Here is a 13,631-nt window from a genome sequence, read left to right on the forward strand (position 1 = left end):
GCGGCATTTCCCCGCTGCCCGCCTCTGATTGGCTCCTTCGCTGCGGACCGCGGCTCCTCCTCCCCGCCGCACGGGGGGGGAGCCAATAGGGGCTGCGCGCCGCGGGGGGCGATGGGAAGATGGCGGCCGGCAGCAGCGGAGGCCCGGGCGCTCCGTGCCGGCACCACGCGCAGCTGGGAGCCTGCGAGTCGCGCGCCAAGTACCGCGAGGGGTGGCGGCCGCGCGCCGTGAAGGTGCTGGGGAGGGGCGGTGTCGGGCGGAGCCGCTTCGGGTGAGGGGCTGGGGGGCGGCCGGGCCTGCGCTGGAGTCCCGCGGCTCCCCGGAAGGGAGAGAGGGAGGCCCTGGGCCTCTCCTGCTGCGCGGCCGGAGCTTCTCGTTACCGCAGCAGAACTGGGAGTTTTGGGTCTCTCTGTGTGCGCTCAGTGTACAGCGAGCTGTAGCGGCACCTTAAAGGGTTGGCGTGAGAAAGGAAGCGCTGAGGTTGGAGAAGACCTTTAAGATCATGAAGTCCAACCCCCATCTGTTTCCAGCCTCTTGTCAGGAGTTGTAGAGAGCGATGAGGACCCCCCGAACCATCTTTTTTCCAACCTGAGCCCCCCCCCCCCCAGCTCGCTGAGCTGCTCCTCATCAGACCTGTGACGCTTCACCAGCTCCGCTGCCCTTCTCTGGCCCGCTCCACCTCAGTGTCGTGGAGAGAGAGGCCCTGAGCTGAACCCAGGGTTCGAGGTGTGGTCTCACCAGTGCTGGAATAATGGCTACTGTGTGCCCACACACATAAGGGACATCTCCTTCACTATTGCCACTTTCTTGTAAAATTTCAAACCCTCCATAATTCATGAAGTCTCAAAGCTATAAAGCTATTAAGTTCTTTTATTCCAAGTGTACACAGTGGGGCAGAGGACAGAGAGCCTTGTGCATCCACAGAGCTCTGGCCAGCACAGGCATCCAGCAGATGGATGGGCACTGCAGGAGAAACAGTATGGATGTCCCAAGTGTGGAAAAAACCTTACTGGAATCTTTTATTCCTGGACAAGAAAGAGGTAGAAGGATGAACCTTCCCAAATAAACCAATCACATAGTGAAAGCATCAGGTTCCTTCAATCCCTTGTTCCCAGAATAATGTAGGTGGGAGTGTGCTGCTGCTACAAGAAAACTTCTGTGACCTGCCTGCGGAGACTTTTATAGCGGAAGTTTCAGAGTTGATTTCCCAAGCAGTTCCCACTTTGTCCAGAATATGTTTTTTTTAAAAGAAATATGTGTAACTTATGCAGTCTAAACATTTGTGGTTTGGGTTTTTGTTTTTTTTTTAACAAACTCAGAATAAATTTCCTTTGATCTCAGGGATGAGCTACCTAGCTGCTGTTGTACATAGTGAGCCATCAAAAAGCTTTGCTTAGAGTCTGTTATGTGACAGTCACAAAGCAGAAGAGAATGGTTGGTTTGGTTTTTAACCTGCTTGGAGAAGACCTTCTTTCTCTCAGCATCCGGATTTTATCTGTGTGTCTTAAAAATGTACGCCGTTGGATGACCATGGGAAGTAGACAGCTCTGCACACACAGGATTTGCCCCAGGGAATTGTGGTAATTGTTTTTTAACTCCCTGTGTGGAAAAAAGCAGTTTTCCTCACTTGCACGACTTCTTTGCCTATGAAGAAGACCTATTTTTCAGTGTTTTTTTCTGTATTTTGACAGTAACTCCTATGAACTGGTTATTAGTACATCTTGCATGGAAGTTGGCCAGAGATGTAAGAGGTTTTACTCAGGAACTGGCAGTAGTACTCTGTGCAGAAAAGTCAAGTCTCATTGGTATTTTACTATGCATGAGAGGCATGAGTTCAGCTCTTGCTCAGTGATGAAGAGGTCCCAAATAACCATGCACTTACTGCCCTGCAAAACAGAGTACATAGGGGTTTTCAGCATCCTCAGAGGATTTGGAGGAAAACAGAGAACATGGAGAAAATGCATGCCTTTTCCAATAAAGCAAGAATGGGAATGGTTTTGAATAGTCTTTGTTTTTGTTTTTTTTCAGGTTTACACTATCAACTTGGAATCTCGCTATTTACTGATACAAGGAGTTCCTGCATTAGGTGTTATGAAGGAGTTAGTTGAACAATTTGCATTATATGGTGCCATTGAGGAATACCATGCTCTAGATGAATATCCAGCAGAGCAGTTTACTGAAGTGTACCTTGTAAAATTCAAAAAACTGCAATGTGCAAGGTATTGGACAGGGCAATATCTGCCTCTTGCTCTCTTAATCATTTACACCTTCTATACTTGCAATGTGTTAAGTAAAATCCTCAGTTTTGTTGATAGACTTTAATTCCCTTCAGGGTGGCAAAGAAAAAAATGGATGAACGAAGTTTCTTTGGTAGTTTGCTGCATGTGTGCTATGCTCCAGAATTTGAAACAGTCCAAGAAACTAGAGAGAAGTTACAGGACAGAAGAAAGTATATAGCAAAAGCAACAAATCAAAGAGGTTCGTGATTAAATTTTCTATAGAATCCTGACTAAATTTCCTGTAAAATTTTAATGTTCTTCAGGACTGGGTGGGATTTTAGCTAAAGTGCCTGTTAAAGAAAACACTTTTTACCTACCTCTTTTAAAGGTGCTATAGTGTGTTGACAGTGGCCAGATGCCAGGCACCCACCAAAGCTGCTCACTTACTGCCCTCCACAAACTGGACAGAGGAGAGAAAATTTAACAAATGGTTCATGGGTTGAGATAAGGATCAGGAGAGAGATCACTTATCAAATACCATCAAGGCAAAACAAGGTCTACTTGGAGACATAAAGTGAATTTATTACTAACAAAATCAAAGCAGGATAATGAGAAGTAAAATAAGCCCTTACAAACACCTTCCTGCCTTCTCAGGTCTACCCCCTACCCCAGCAGTGCAAGGGGACAGGGAATGGGGGTTATGGTCAGTTCATCACCCATGGCTTCTCCTGCTGCTCAAGGAGAGGAGTCGTTCCCCTGCTGCACCGTGGGGTGGCACGGGAGGCAGTTCTCTGTGAACCTCTCCAACGTGAGCTCATCTCACGAGCAGCAGCTCCCCCTCCCATGGGAACAGTCCTGCCCAGACTGCTGCAGCGTGGGTCACTCCTCCACGGGGTGCAACCCTTCAAGGTCAGGCTGCTCCAGCCTGGGAGCAGGGCCCCTCTCCACGGGTGTCCCACAGGATCACAGCCTCCTCCCAGGCATCCACGTGCTCCGGCCTGGGGCTCCTCCACGGGCTGTGGTGGATTCCTGCATCCCCACGGCCCTCCATGGGCTGCAGGGGCACAGCTGCCTCACCATGGCCGGCACCACGGCCTGAGGGGAATCTCGGCTCCAGCGCCTGGAGCACCTCCTGCCCCTCCTGCACTGACCTTGGTATCTGCAGGGCTGTTTTTCTCATGTTCTCGCTCTGCTCTTCTCTGGCCGTAGTTACAACTGTGCAACCACTTGTTTATTTTCCTTCTTAAATCTGTTACCCCAGAGGTGTCACCACCATTTCCAATCAGCCTGGCCTTGCCCAGTGGCACATCCATCTTTGGAGCCACCAGGAACTGGCTCTGCTGGACATGGTGAAAGAATCTGGCAGCTTCTCACAAAAGCCAACCCTGTAGCCGCCCTGCTACAAAAAATCGGGCCATGCACACCCAATACAGAAACATTTTAACTATATTTACAGGGAGACATCTGTCAGTGTGTAGAGAACTATATCCTTTTCAAAGTATTTTTTTGGCTTTGATTATGACTAAAATAATGAAATTATTAACCTGTAATAATGAAGTATTTCCTTCACTTTTTGTTTTCTTTCAAAATGTTACCAGAAATTTAAAGCACTGGCAGGAAATTTGGGATCACACTTTCACCCTTGTTCCAGCCTCCTCAGGCATGCCAAAGGGACAGTTTTGGAAGGAATAGGACTATACCAGAACCTTAAAAAAAATTTCTCCAGCCTACATCTTTGCACTGGGGGAATGTTAAGAATGGACTGTGTTTACAAAGGCTCCTGTACCACAGAGTTCCCAGGCAGTGCTGAAGGCTGGGCAAGCTGAGGAATAAGCAAATGGCTGAGCACAAGCTTCTCCTTTCTTGTGCTCACATACTTGGGTATCGTTATTCATTGTGTGAGGATTTCTAAAGGGAGTAAACCCACTGATTTTTAACATCAAAACGTCTGGGTTTTTATTATGTTATAAACCAGCAAAGGCACTAGACTGGAAAACTGGTTTGAAAGTTGAATTTGTTATATTTGAAGCTTGAAAATAATCACAGAAGGGTAGCTGGGAATCAAATATCACTGTATTGTTCCTGCATTTATATAAAAAGTTTTGTTCTTGGCTATTAGAACTAATAATGACATGAAATAATGAAGGTGCTTCTTTGTTGTTGTTTTAAAGATTGCTTTGTGTTAAAGAAAGTAGAAGGCCCTAAGAAGACAGCCTCAAAGAACTCTGAGCATGACTGTTCATGGAGTACATCGGGATCAAGTATAGCCAGTAACTGGGATCCATCCTGCTTTACAAGTTCTCCTGGGGTATCCCACAACACAGCATATCCATCTGGGAATCAGAATCGGAGCCTGTTAACATCTCCACACTATGATAACAATTGTACTGAAATTTCTGGGTACTTTGGTCAAAACACATCTTTAACTCCAAGTGTACATCCAGGAGTGTACACTCCACCAGCTTCCTTAATGCAGCAAAGAATGGTTCCAGCTTGCAATGGAATTGACAGGTTTATGCCACGTACAACTCACCTACAAGAACGTAAGAGGAAGAGAGAAGAAGGAAACAAGTGTTCCCTCATTGGAACAAGTGAGGACAATACTGAAGTTGTTATTGGTCCACAACTACCAGAAATACCTAAAGTCGATATGGATGATGAGTCTTTGAATACTTCAGCTACATTAATTCGAAATAAACTGAAAGAGGTATGGGTTCTTAAAGTTCTGATAGTTCAAACATAGGTGCTTGTTATCTATAAAAATAGTGACTGTCTGATAGCTTTATTCAGCATTTACTCATTATCAGTTTATCCGCCATTTAAAGCTAGTGCTCTTACTATTTAACTTTTCCACAATCTAGAATATTGCAGGCAATTCTACTCCAGACCTCTTACACTACACTTGAGAAAATGTAAATGTCAGTGCATGTTCTTACATGATTTTCAGTAAACTACTTTTATTTTCTCCACATGTGAAGGCATGATAATTTTGTAGGTAGTCCTGCTGACTCCAGTGTGCTACTTGTATCTGGTTTCTGAAAGGAAAATAATGGAAGTCAGAGTTCAATGTAATTTTGCTCCAACATTTCTTATGCCATTAAAAGCAGTACAGAATCACTAATTCCATGCTGAGAAGCATGTGTTAAGCTATATATCCTTTTATGGAGGATATTAATCAATTAGCAGGTCAAACATTTCTGATAGAACATTTCATTTACATTAAGATATGAAAAGGCTCCCTTGACTAATTAGATTGATTTGAAAGTGCATATCTTATAAATAAGCACTTTTTATATTAAATACCTTTCTAAAATACAAGTCAAAATACATGTTTCTGCTTTTCCTTTGTTTCCTGAAATATGTGATTTTATAAAGCACATTAAACCTTGCTTAAAAACACCTGTTAGGAAGAAGGGAGATGACATATGTAATACTGTATCACTGACTATCTGAAATCAATTTGTGTAGTTAAATACACAAATGGTAGGGCTGAATCTTCTAAGTTTCACCTCTTTTGTGTTTAATGCTGCCTTTGGTGCTACTTTCTTCCTCAAGTCAGCAGGAAAATTCAATACAAGTGTGATGATAGTAATAAATCCCTCCCAATACCCAAATCGTGGAGATGTGGCCTTACTCTAAAATGAGCATAAAAAAGTAATGGTTACAGGCTACTAATTTTTTGTCCCCTCCAATTTAGGTAGCAGATTCTGTTTCAACGTCTGTGGAAAAACCAGAGAGCAGCTCAGCCAAACCAGTTGTAAAGCAGAGAAGAAGAATATAGATACTGTTGGCAGTATCTTCCAACAGTCCTTTTGTAAAGAATATAGTTTAAAATATGTATTTTTTAATGTAAAAAATAAAACCTTCTTTATACTGTATTTCCCAGTGATTCCCTGTTAAAAATTGTGTCATTTTGTTACTTGGAATGAAGAAACCAATATACTGTATTATTGTTGCAGTGTTGTCCTGCGTACCTCCTATTGCAACGTATTTTATATAACTCACAGAAAACTCTATTTAGGTAGAGTTACAGAAGTAAATTCATTTATTCTATAGATTTAACAGCAAAGGAATACTGAAGCTTAGGAGCAACTTGAAATATGACTGGCTTTACTATATCATGAAGAATGGTGAAGATGAAGACCCCTTTTAACAGTATTCAGCAGTGGAGTTACAACTTGGAGTTACTATTCAGGAATTTCCCGGAAAATTTTCTGTTCAAATGACATACTGCTCTGTTAAAAAAAAAAAAAAAATAATTTTCAGTTAACTAAAGGATTTCTATTTAGTCAGAAAAGGTACTGAACTGAAATGTGTATGCAGTAAAGACTCTCTCTTGCTTTTTAGCTTAGAAAAGGTAAATCCATAGCATTAATGGTGTCATCACCAGCAGACCAGCCAGAATATTCAAAGTTATAGTTGAAGGAGAAATTAAAATTTTAACTGCTCAGAAGTAGGAGTGTGTCACCAAGGAATGATCTGGCATGGAGGGCAAGAAGGTCCAGCTGCAGAATGAGATAAACTGGATGGAAACAGGAATGCTAGAGACTGGGATGACCATGTACAGGACTGAAATTTCCCTTAGTGATGAGCTAAATATCTGCAGCATTGTGCTGCAACAACCCTGAAGTGGGAGTGTTCAGGGCCACCTTTGGATAGCAGAACTGGCACTGAGAGGATGAACTCAACATTGGCTTAAGATACCCTGACATTCACAGGATTGGTGCAAGTGTCTGTAAGGAACTGGCTTATACAGTTCTTTTTGAACTCAAGGTTAATGTACCTTTATGTCTGGCAAACATGGTCCAAAGGCTTCTAAGAGAAGGTTTTCATCTCTGACTGCTTTTTCAAAGTCCATAAAAGAAAGCTTGCCATCACGATCATGGTCCTGCAAAAGGAAGGGAACACTTCAGCAAAAGATTATTACCTGTAGTTTTGTTTAACAGGTGTTTAAAGAACATGGATTCTGTTTTTAGTTAGATTTGCAAATTGGGCGTTATCAGTTTATGCTCAGAAAAGATTTGTGTGACTTGCCTCTACCTAAGGCAAAAGGGTGAGATTGAAAAATTGAAAAGATGGTCTTAAATAAAAGGAGCTGGGATGTAAGACCTGGTTTGAAGTGAAAATTTTTGACCACCACCATGTAAGAGGAGAGTATATATCTTGATTTGATTGAAGTATTGACAGAATGTCCCCAGATGCTCTGATATTCTAGATTAAGCACTGTAAGACAAGCTTCACACTAATAACCTTGAGTTTACTATTCTAATAGAATACATACGAATAAATAGGATAAAGACATTTCATGATCAGTTGATAAAACACAAACATATTTAAAAATGAAGCTACTGCAGATGCCTGTACTGATGGAATAAATGCAGCTTACACTTTTGAGTTTTCCACTTCTGACTGGGCTTTTGCTTTGAGTGGGCATGCATAGATGTATATGCACATACATACCTGCTAGTTTATACATAAAGTTTGTAGTACATTCACATACTAAATTCATGATTTCATATGAGAATACTGGACTGGGACTCATTAGATCTCATATATTTCTGGCTTTCCTCAGGAGACTTGCAAAATCTTACTGTAAATAAGATACCTTATTTTGTTACCTCATAGAAAGGTTTTAAGTGTTGGTTAGTGAATGTTTGAAAGACCCTTAAGTATCACAGTAAGTAAGTACTTGCCATTTTCTTCAGTGCTATCTCTACCAAGTCCTTAACTCCCTCATCAGGCTCTTCATCTGCTGGTTGTATGAGAAGGCTGTGTTTCAGCATTTGAAACATTTCCTCTTTCGAAATGTATCCATCACCATTCAGGTCATAAACAGCAAAACAGTCTTTTGAAATACAAATAAATATGAAGTTGATTACAAACTATAATCACGTACCATTCAAGTTGTTACCTATATACAGAAAATGTGAGCTGTACATTATCAACTGAGCCAAATTTATCATACATATGCTGAAACACTCCTGGCAAACACTTGTGACAGACAGCACTGCATCACTATACACTAGCATCTTCTATAGTGCTTACAGCAGGAATGTGTGTTTTACTGTTTGTGGTTGTACTGACATGCTGAATTACAACCTGGGCACACATCCTAATTCTGTGACACCCCTGACCACTTTCCAGATGAATTTATATAATGCAGTAGGGATGGCTAATGCTGCAACCTAGGAACTATGGAAACAACATGCTGTCATTCTCCTTTTTCTATTGTTTTTTTTTCCACCCCACATGCCCTATTTTTTCCCCTGCTGCTTAAAATTCTAGAGTTCTTGCTATTTTTTCTCCTTCATCTTTCTCTATCATTACTGTGGAGGTTCTCATTACCATCTTACAGTTTTTCCATCTCTGATTTCAACCTGAAGAACTGCTGGAGCTAATGCAACTGCAACTGTGTCCCCACTGTGCCAGTAAATGAATGTTGGCACTGATCTTGCTTGGCTTGAGACTGTTAATTAGCCAAAACCACATTAGAGATTCATCTGCTTCTTTCTAATTTTGTGTGTGAATACAAAAACATGTATTTTGTCAAAAGTGTATGCTGTAGAATAAACTTCAGTTTAAATGCAAGATTTTGTAAGCAACCAAAAATGTGGTGGCTGTGGTAACAGCAGTTTACACAGGAAAAAACTGTCTCAGAGAAGCCATTTCAGAACTCAGTTTCACTGCATTAAACTATACAGAAGAAAACTTTTCAATTACCAAATACTTTGTAAGAGTAACTACTAAATTATAACAAAAGCAATGTGTTGTTATCAATTCAATCATTACTACTAAATATTAGCATACAGATCAATCTTACACTTCATCTTCTCTTCCAGGGTCCCCCGAAGTAACACTGCTAAGCCTTCCACCCATTCTGCCACAGTGATGCAGCCGCTGTTGTCTTTATCAAAAGTGCTGAACACTAGGAAGTGTATTAGACACATCTCAAATTTATATAATAGGGAAACACAAAAAAGCAATGTTTTCTTAAATTCAGTAAAACTATAAATTATCTTTCTTCTTAAGATGTTTGTTTGCTTTCACCAATGTAAGATTACCGTTCTTGACTCTAAGATGTAACAATGAAAGGGATTCTGCCCCTCAGTTTACTGATCTTCCACTCCAGAATCCTGCCTGGTAAGATTTTGTCTGATCTGCTGCCTTACTGACTTAAAACAACTACAGGAAGTATGCTTCCATGCAGATGTAAAGCAAATAAACCAATATCCTTTAAAATAAGGGATAATTCTACATACAGATTAAGATTTAAATTACTAGGTTTTGTCTCGGAAAATCTTGGACAAAATAATCCTAGAAACGATATATATTAAATCTACAAAGAAAAATAACCTTTTTTCTGTCATGTAACAAAATATTTTTCTTTTCCCTTCCCTAAGCAACTTTCAATCACACAGCTTCGCTATTCATACAGCCTGTAATATAGTAATTCAAAACCAAGGAGTTCAGAGCATCCACTAGCATCTGTAATAATTTGTATTTTAGAATATTAATTAGTAAGTTGGCTGAAGGAACATCTCTCCATGCAGAGTCAAGCATTTTTGACTGTGAAGACAATAGATTTGCTTTTGCAAACTGAAATCAGCCCCTTTGCGTGTAAGCATTAAAATAATTTTTAAGAATGTGTAAGGTTATGTGAAGTATCTTCCAAGACACACTTGACTTGCTGCATGAAATTGCAACAAGTTTTTATTTTATGGCATGTAAGTAGCTCTCCTGCTAGAGACATGGAGAAAGTTGAACCAATGGGTGGCTCTTAGCAGCCCAAGACTGAAAGAAGGGCAGACTTACGCCTGCTCTGCAATACTCCTCTAGACACCTCTACATCAGAGATCATTCCTTCGACTTTCACAGTGACTGCAAACATGTCCCTTGTTACCAACCCGTGAAATCACTGTATTTTCAAGGGGTTATTTGGCTCATTACTCTTACTTCCTTGCACTATCTGCCCAGGCCCTTCAACGCTCTTCACAGAGCCTCTATTCCCAGCGTTACCCGCTGTATGAGAATGCCTTCCCGGGACTTCCCGGCCTGAGCTAGAGCTGTCGCCCAGCAGCGGCCGCAGCCCCCGGTGGAACCACCGGAGAAAAGAGGAAAGTGACGCTGCCCTCTTCCATCACGACACTATAGAGGCTGCGACAGAAACAGCCACAGGGCAGCCAACGGCCTCGGGCTGCTCTGCCTCCAGCTAGAGCGTGAGCTCTCCTGAACTAAGGGAAAACCGTAACCGCATAAAAAAAGAAAAGATGCCATTTTCTCAACAGCTCCCGAGGATTACTCCTCCTTTGCTGTCCCAGCCGGGACGAGACGGCGCAGTTTGGTACGGACACACTCGTCGGGTCGGCAGCGTCATCCCGACCCCTTCCACGGGTTCAGAGCCGTGTGCCCGCCTCACCTCGGTCCAACACCACGTCATCCGTCATGCCAAAGGCGTTGTATAGGGTGTCTCGGAACACGGTGCGGTCGAAGCCGGCCCCAGCAAACTGGCTGCTGGCCTTGGCCACCAGCGTGTCGAAGAGCTTGACCAGGCATTCCACTTCGCTTTTGGTAACTGCCCGGCCCAAACACAAGCAAACACAGGTTGTAAGTTAAGCTGGTCAAACACGAGGCAGGCACAGGAACACGGCAGAACCATGACACCAATAATCACCCCCCGCCCCGGCCCCAACCGCTGTCCCTAAGAGGGCGCCGGTAAAGTGCCTCCCATGAGAGGCGAACAGGGCCACACAGGATGAGCACGGGAACAACCCGGGGCGGCTCCTGCAGCCCGGGGGGGACTCACAGTGCTTGGCGGATCGGGTCAGCGAGTCCACCAGGAGCTTTCCCCCCTTCCTGCTCATGGCGGCCGGGAGCTGTTCCCGCCGCCGCTGCCGTGGCAACGCGGGGTGGGGGGGGTGACCACGGCCTGGCGGTGCCGCTGGGCCGCACGGGCGGGTCAGACATAAACACACAGAGGCAGAACAGAGATCAAGTGTTAACACGCATTCAGAAAAACTGCAGTCGTAAAAAATAAAACAACTGCATTTTAAGTGTCTAAAAATGTTTGTGGGGAAAAAAAGAGCTAAAAGTTACAACGTACAACATACAATAGTGCTTGTTCATCTACTGTCAGAAGGCACGAATATATTAAACCACTCTTATTCCGACATTGCTCATTTTCTACTTTGTCCCTCTGCTGAAACTTGGAACATGCGTGTAGGTGACACCCCAAACCCCCAACACTGTCTCACGACCTCGGTGTGGGCACATCGGTAAAGCTGAAAGGCTGAGACCAGCCTCCACCTTTCCTTCAGGAAAAAGGGCACGCAGGAGCAGACTCAACCTATTTGTTAATGTATTGCAAACTGAAGCAGTTCCCTTTCAGTACTAAAGCAACTTTGTTGGGAACTGACAAAGCCCATAAGCCCCTTAAGTGGCTACACCCCTTCCCAAGCATGACAGCAGCACTCCAAGCCTACAGCTGAGCAGAACAGATAGTTACAGTCACACAATTAAAATTACATACCAGCTTAGGTATTTGGAAGACTGGGTCTCATTTCCATTTTTATTTCTTTCTGTGGCAGGTGGTTGTGTAAAAGTCAAATAAGGTATCACACAGGACAGAGCATTTATGCTACGGTTCATTACAGGTTCTTTTACCAAAATTGCAACACCACAACTTAAAAAGAAAATAACCCCAACAAAATTAAACACAAACCCCAAACCAAACCCCTCTGTTCACTGCATATCACCTTTATTTTAACCTCACTGACAAGAGTGTCTGTAATTGGTAACATCAAGCCCAAGAGTATAAAATAGTTGATGAAAATATTACTATTGTTTAGATGCACGTGGCTGCAACAATTCAATGTTGCAGAACTTGAAGACAACTTCTCTGTACAATGGCAATATGAAATCACCTTTCTCCCACAGATTTTAGTTATGGTTTGCAGACTAATAATCTATGTCTTCAAAGTCCTGAAATTCTTGGCAACACAACATTTGAAACATCTGTATGCAAGAGGTAAGTTCTAAGTTAGCACCCGTGCAATGGAAAAAAGGGGTAGATCAAAAATACAATCTATATTTGACTACCTGGGATGGATGGGCATTTGTTAAAGGCTAACAGAAGGCCCAGCAATCAGTATTTCAATGGAAGATGTAGTAAGAGTTTCATGTAAACGAAAATCAAATGGTTGCTCATGTTTTCTTGTGGGCACATTTAATTTAAAAAAGCTTCTTTTCAGTTATCTAAAGCAACTAAACTAAAGTAAAACAGCTTTATGAGTTAGGTCAACATTCTGTAGCCCTCAAGTACAAAAATATAAATACAAACTGTTTAAACAGTATCTTTAATGAGATTCTGGCAGTAGTTTTTTTATCTAACAAGACACATCACATAACAGATCTGCCACTGAACTTGCTCAGAGTAAAATCAGCTTCAATATGAAGCTGTTAAGGTATCAAAACCCTGCTTTTTACATGCTAAATAACTTCAGCAAGTGTGCACTTAAACACAGCAATGAACTTAACTATAACTAAATACATACATGAAAATCTGCATGTAAAATGTAATTCATAGAACTGGTTACAACAAATGATTACCTGCATTTTGTTAATTTAAAAATGGTACAAATCATGCAAAACAATTCTAAAGATAATGCAAAGAAAGCTACCAGTGTTTGCAAGAAGTTTTCAATTAAACCAAAATTACATTAAATGAAATACGCATATTTACTAGCAAAGGTCTATCGCTATTTTGAAAAAGCAGAGGTAAAATCTTCAGGTTTTGAATGTCAGTTATACTGCAAAATGTCATTGCTCTTGCTTAATGCAGAAGCACATGCTTGGAAGCTCAAAACTGCTCATTCAGGAAAGTCTGCTGACAATAGCTCTAGCTTCCCAGGAATGCAGAGATGCATGGATTAAAAGTAGCAAAGATTTGCAAGAATCAAAGGCAAAGGCACCCTATTCAGGTAGCCAAAATGGTAGCATTCCCTTTCTCATAAGCATGGAGATGGTAATGGGGCAGATGATCCACATTTCTACAAAGGCAGCCTTTTAAATGTTATTGTTAATTTTCCATTAGCAGACACCAGCTTGTAGTAGTTTATGCATAATATTAACCTGCAGGATGAACTTGGGATTTAATTTGTCCTGATTTACAAATAAAAACTTTTACTAATTCTTTAAAAGACTATTTTTACTATCTAAAAAGTTTAACTTTTATTTTCCAATATTTTACACCTTAGCTGGCCTACCATCTCATATTGTCTCAAACATCTAACACTTCTTACTGGAATCTTATCAAAGTTGTACCTCATGTATTAAGCAGCAGGCAATAACAATGGGCTTTCCCAGCACAGCTGCATCTGGCTGGCTACTGAAAGATTAGGAATATTTCTAAAACAC

At 41.9% G+C, this 13,631-nt stretch overlaps 2 protein-coding genes across 4 annotated transcripts; one reads left to right on the forward strand and one right to left on the reverse strand.

Moving 5' to 3' along the window:
• Positions 1–28: 28 nt before the first annotated feature.
• RBM48 (RNA binding motif protein 48) lies at positions 29–6,097 on the forward strand. 3 transcript variants are annotated; one of them, XM_053935017.1, is made up of 5 exons: positions 29–233; positions 2,029–2,219; positions 2,333–2,478; positions 4,391–4,926; positions 5,917–6,097. In XM_053935017.1, exons 1-5 carry the CDS (start codon positions 120–122, stop codon positions 5,998–6,000), a joined length of 1,071 nt encoding a protein of 356 aa, XP_053790992.1. In that variant the 5' UTR covers positions 29–119; the 3' UTR covers positions 6,001–6,097. The 3 variants fall into 3 exon arrangements, with proteins under 3 accessions (XP_053790992.1, XP_053791138.1, XP_053791061.1); XM_053935163.1 differs by lacking the exon at positions 29–233 and adding an exon at positions 278–1,580; XM_053935086.1 differs by lacking the exon at positions 29–233 and adding an exon at positions 278–1,040.
• A 144-nt stretch (positions 6,098–6,241) lies between these two features.
• On the reverse strand, positions 6,242–11,171 carry CLXN (calaxin). Its single transcript, XM_053935517.1, has 6 exons — positions 11,023–11,171; positions 10,636–10,791; positions 9,040–9,144; positions 7,913–8,064; positions 7,003–7,107; positions 6,242–6,454 (listed from the first exon to the last, which is right to left on the reverse strand). The coding sequence occupies exons 1-6, from the start codon at positions 11,078–11,080 to the stop codon at positions 6,407–6,409; spliced, it is 624 nt and encodes a 207-aa protein (XP_053791492.1). The 5' UTR covers positions 11,081–11,171; the 3' UTR covers positions 6,242–6,406.
• Between the last annotated feature and the right edge of the window lie 2,460 nt (positions 11,172–13,631).

The sequence above is a fragment of the Vidua chalybeata genome, chromosome 1 (assembly GCF_026979565.1).
Source record: "Vidua chalybeata isolate OUT-0048 chromosome 1, bVidCha1 merged haplotype, whole genome shotgun sequence".
Lineage (NCBI taxonomy): Eukaryota > Metazoa > Chordata > Aves > Passeriformes > Viduidae > Vidua > Vidua chalybeata.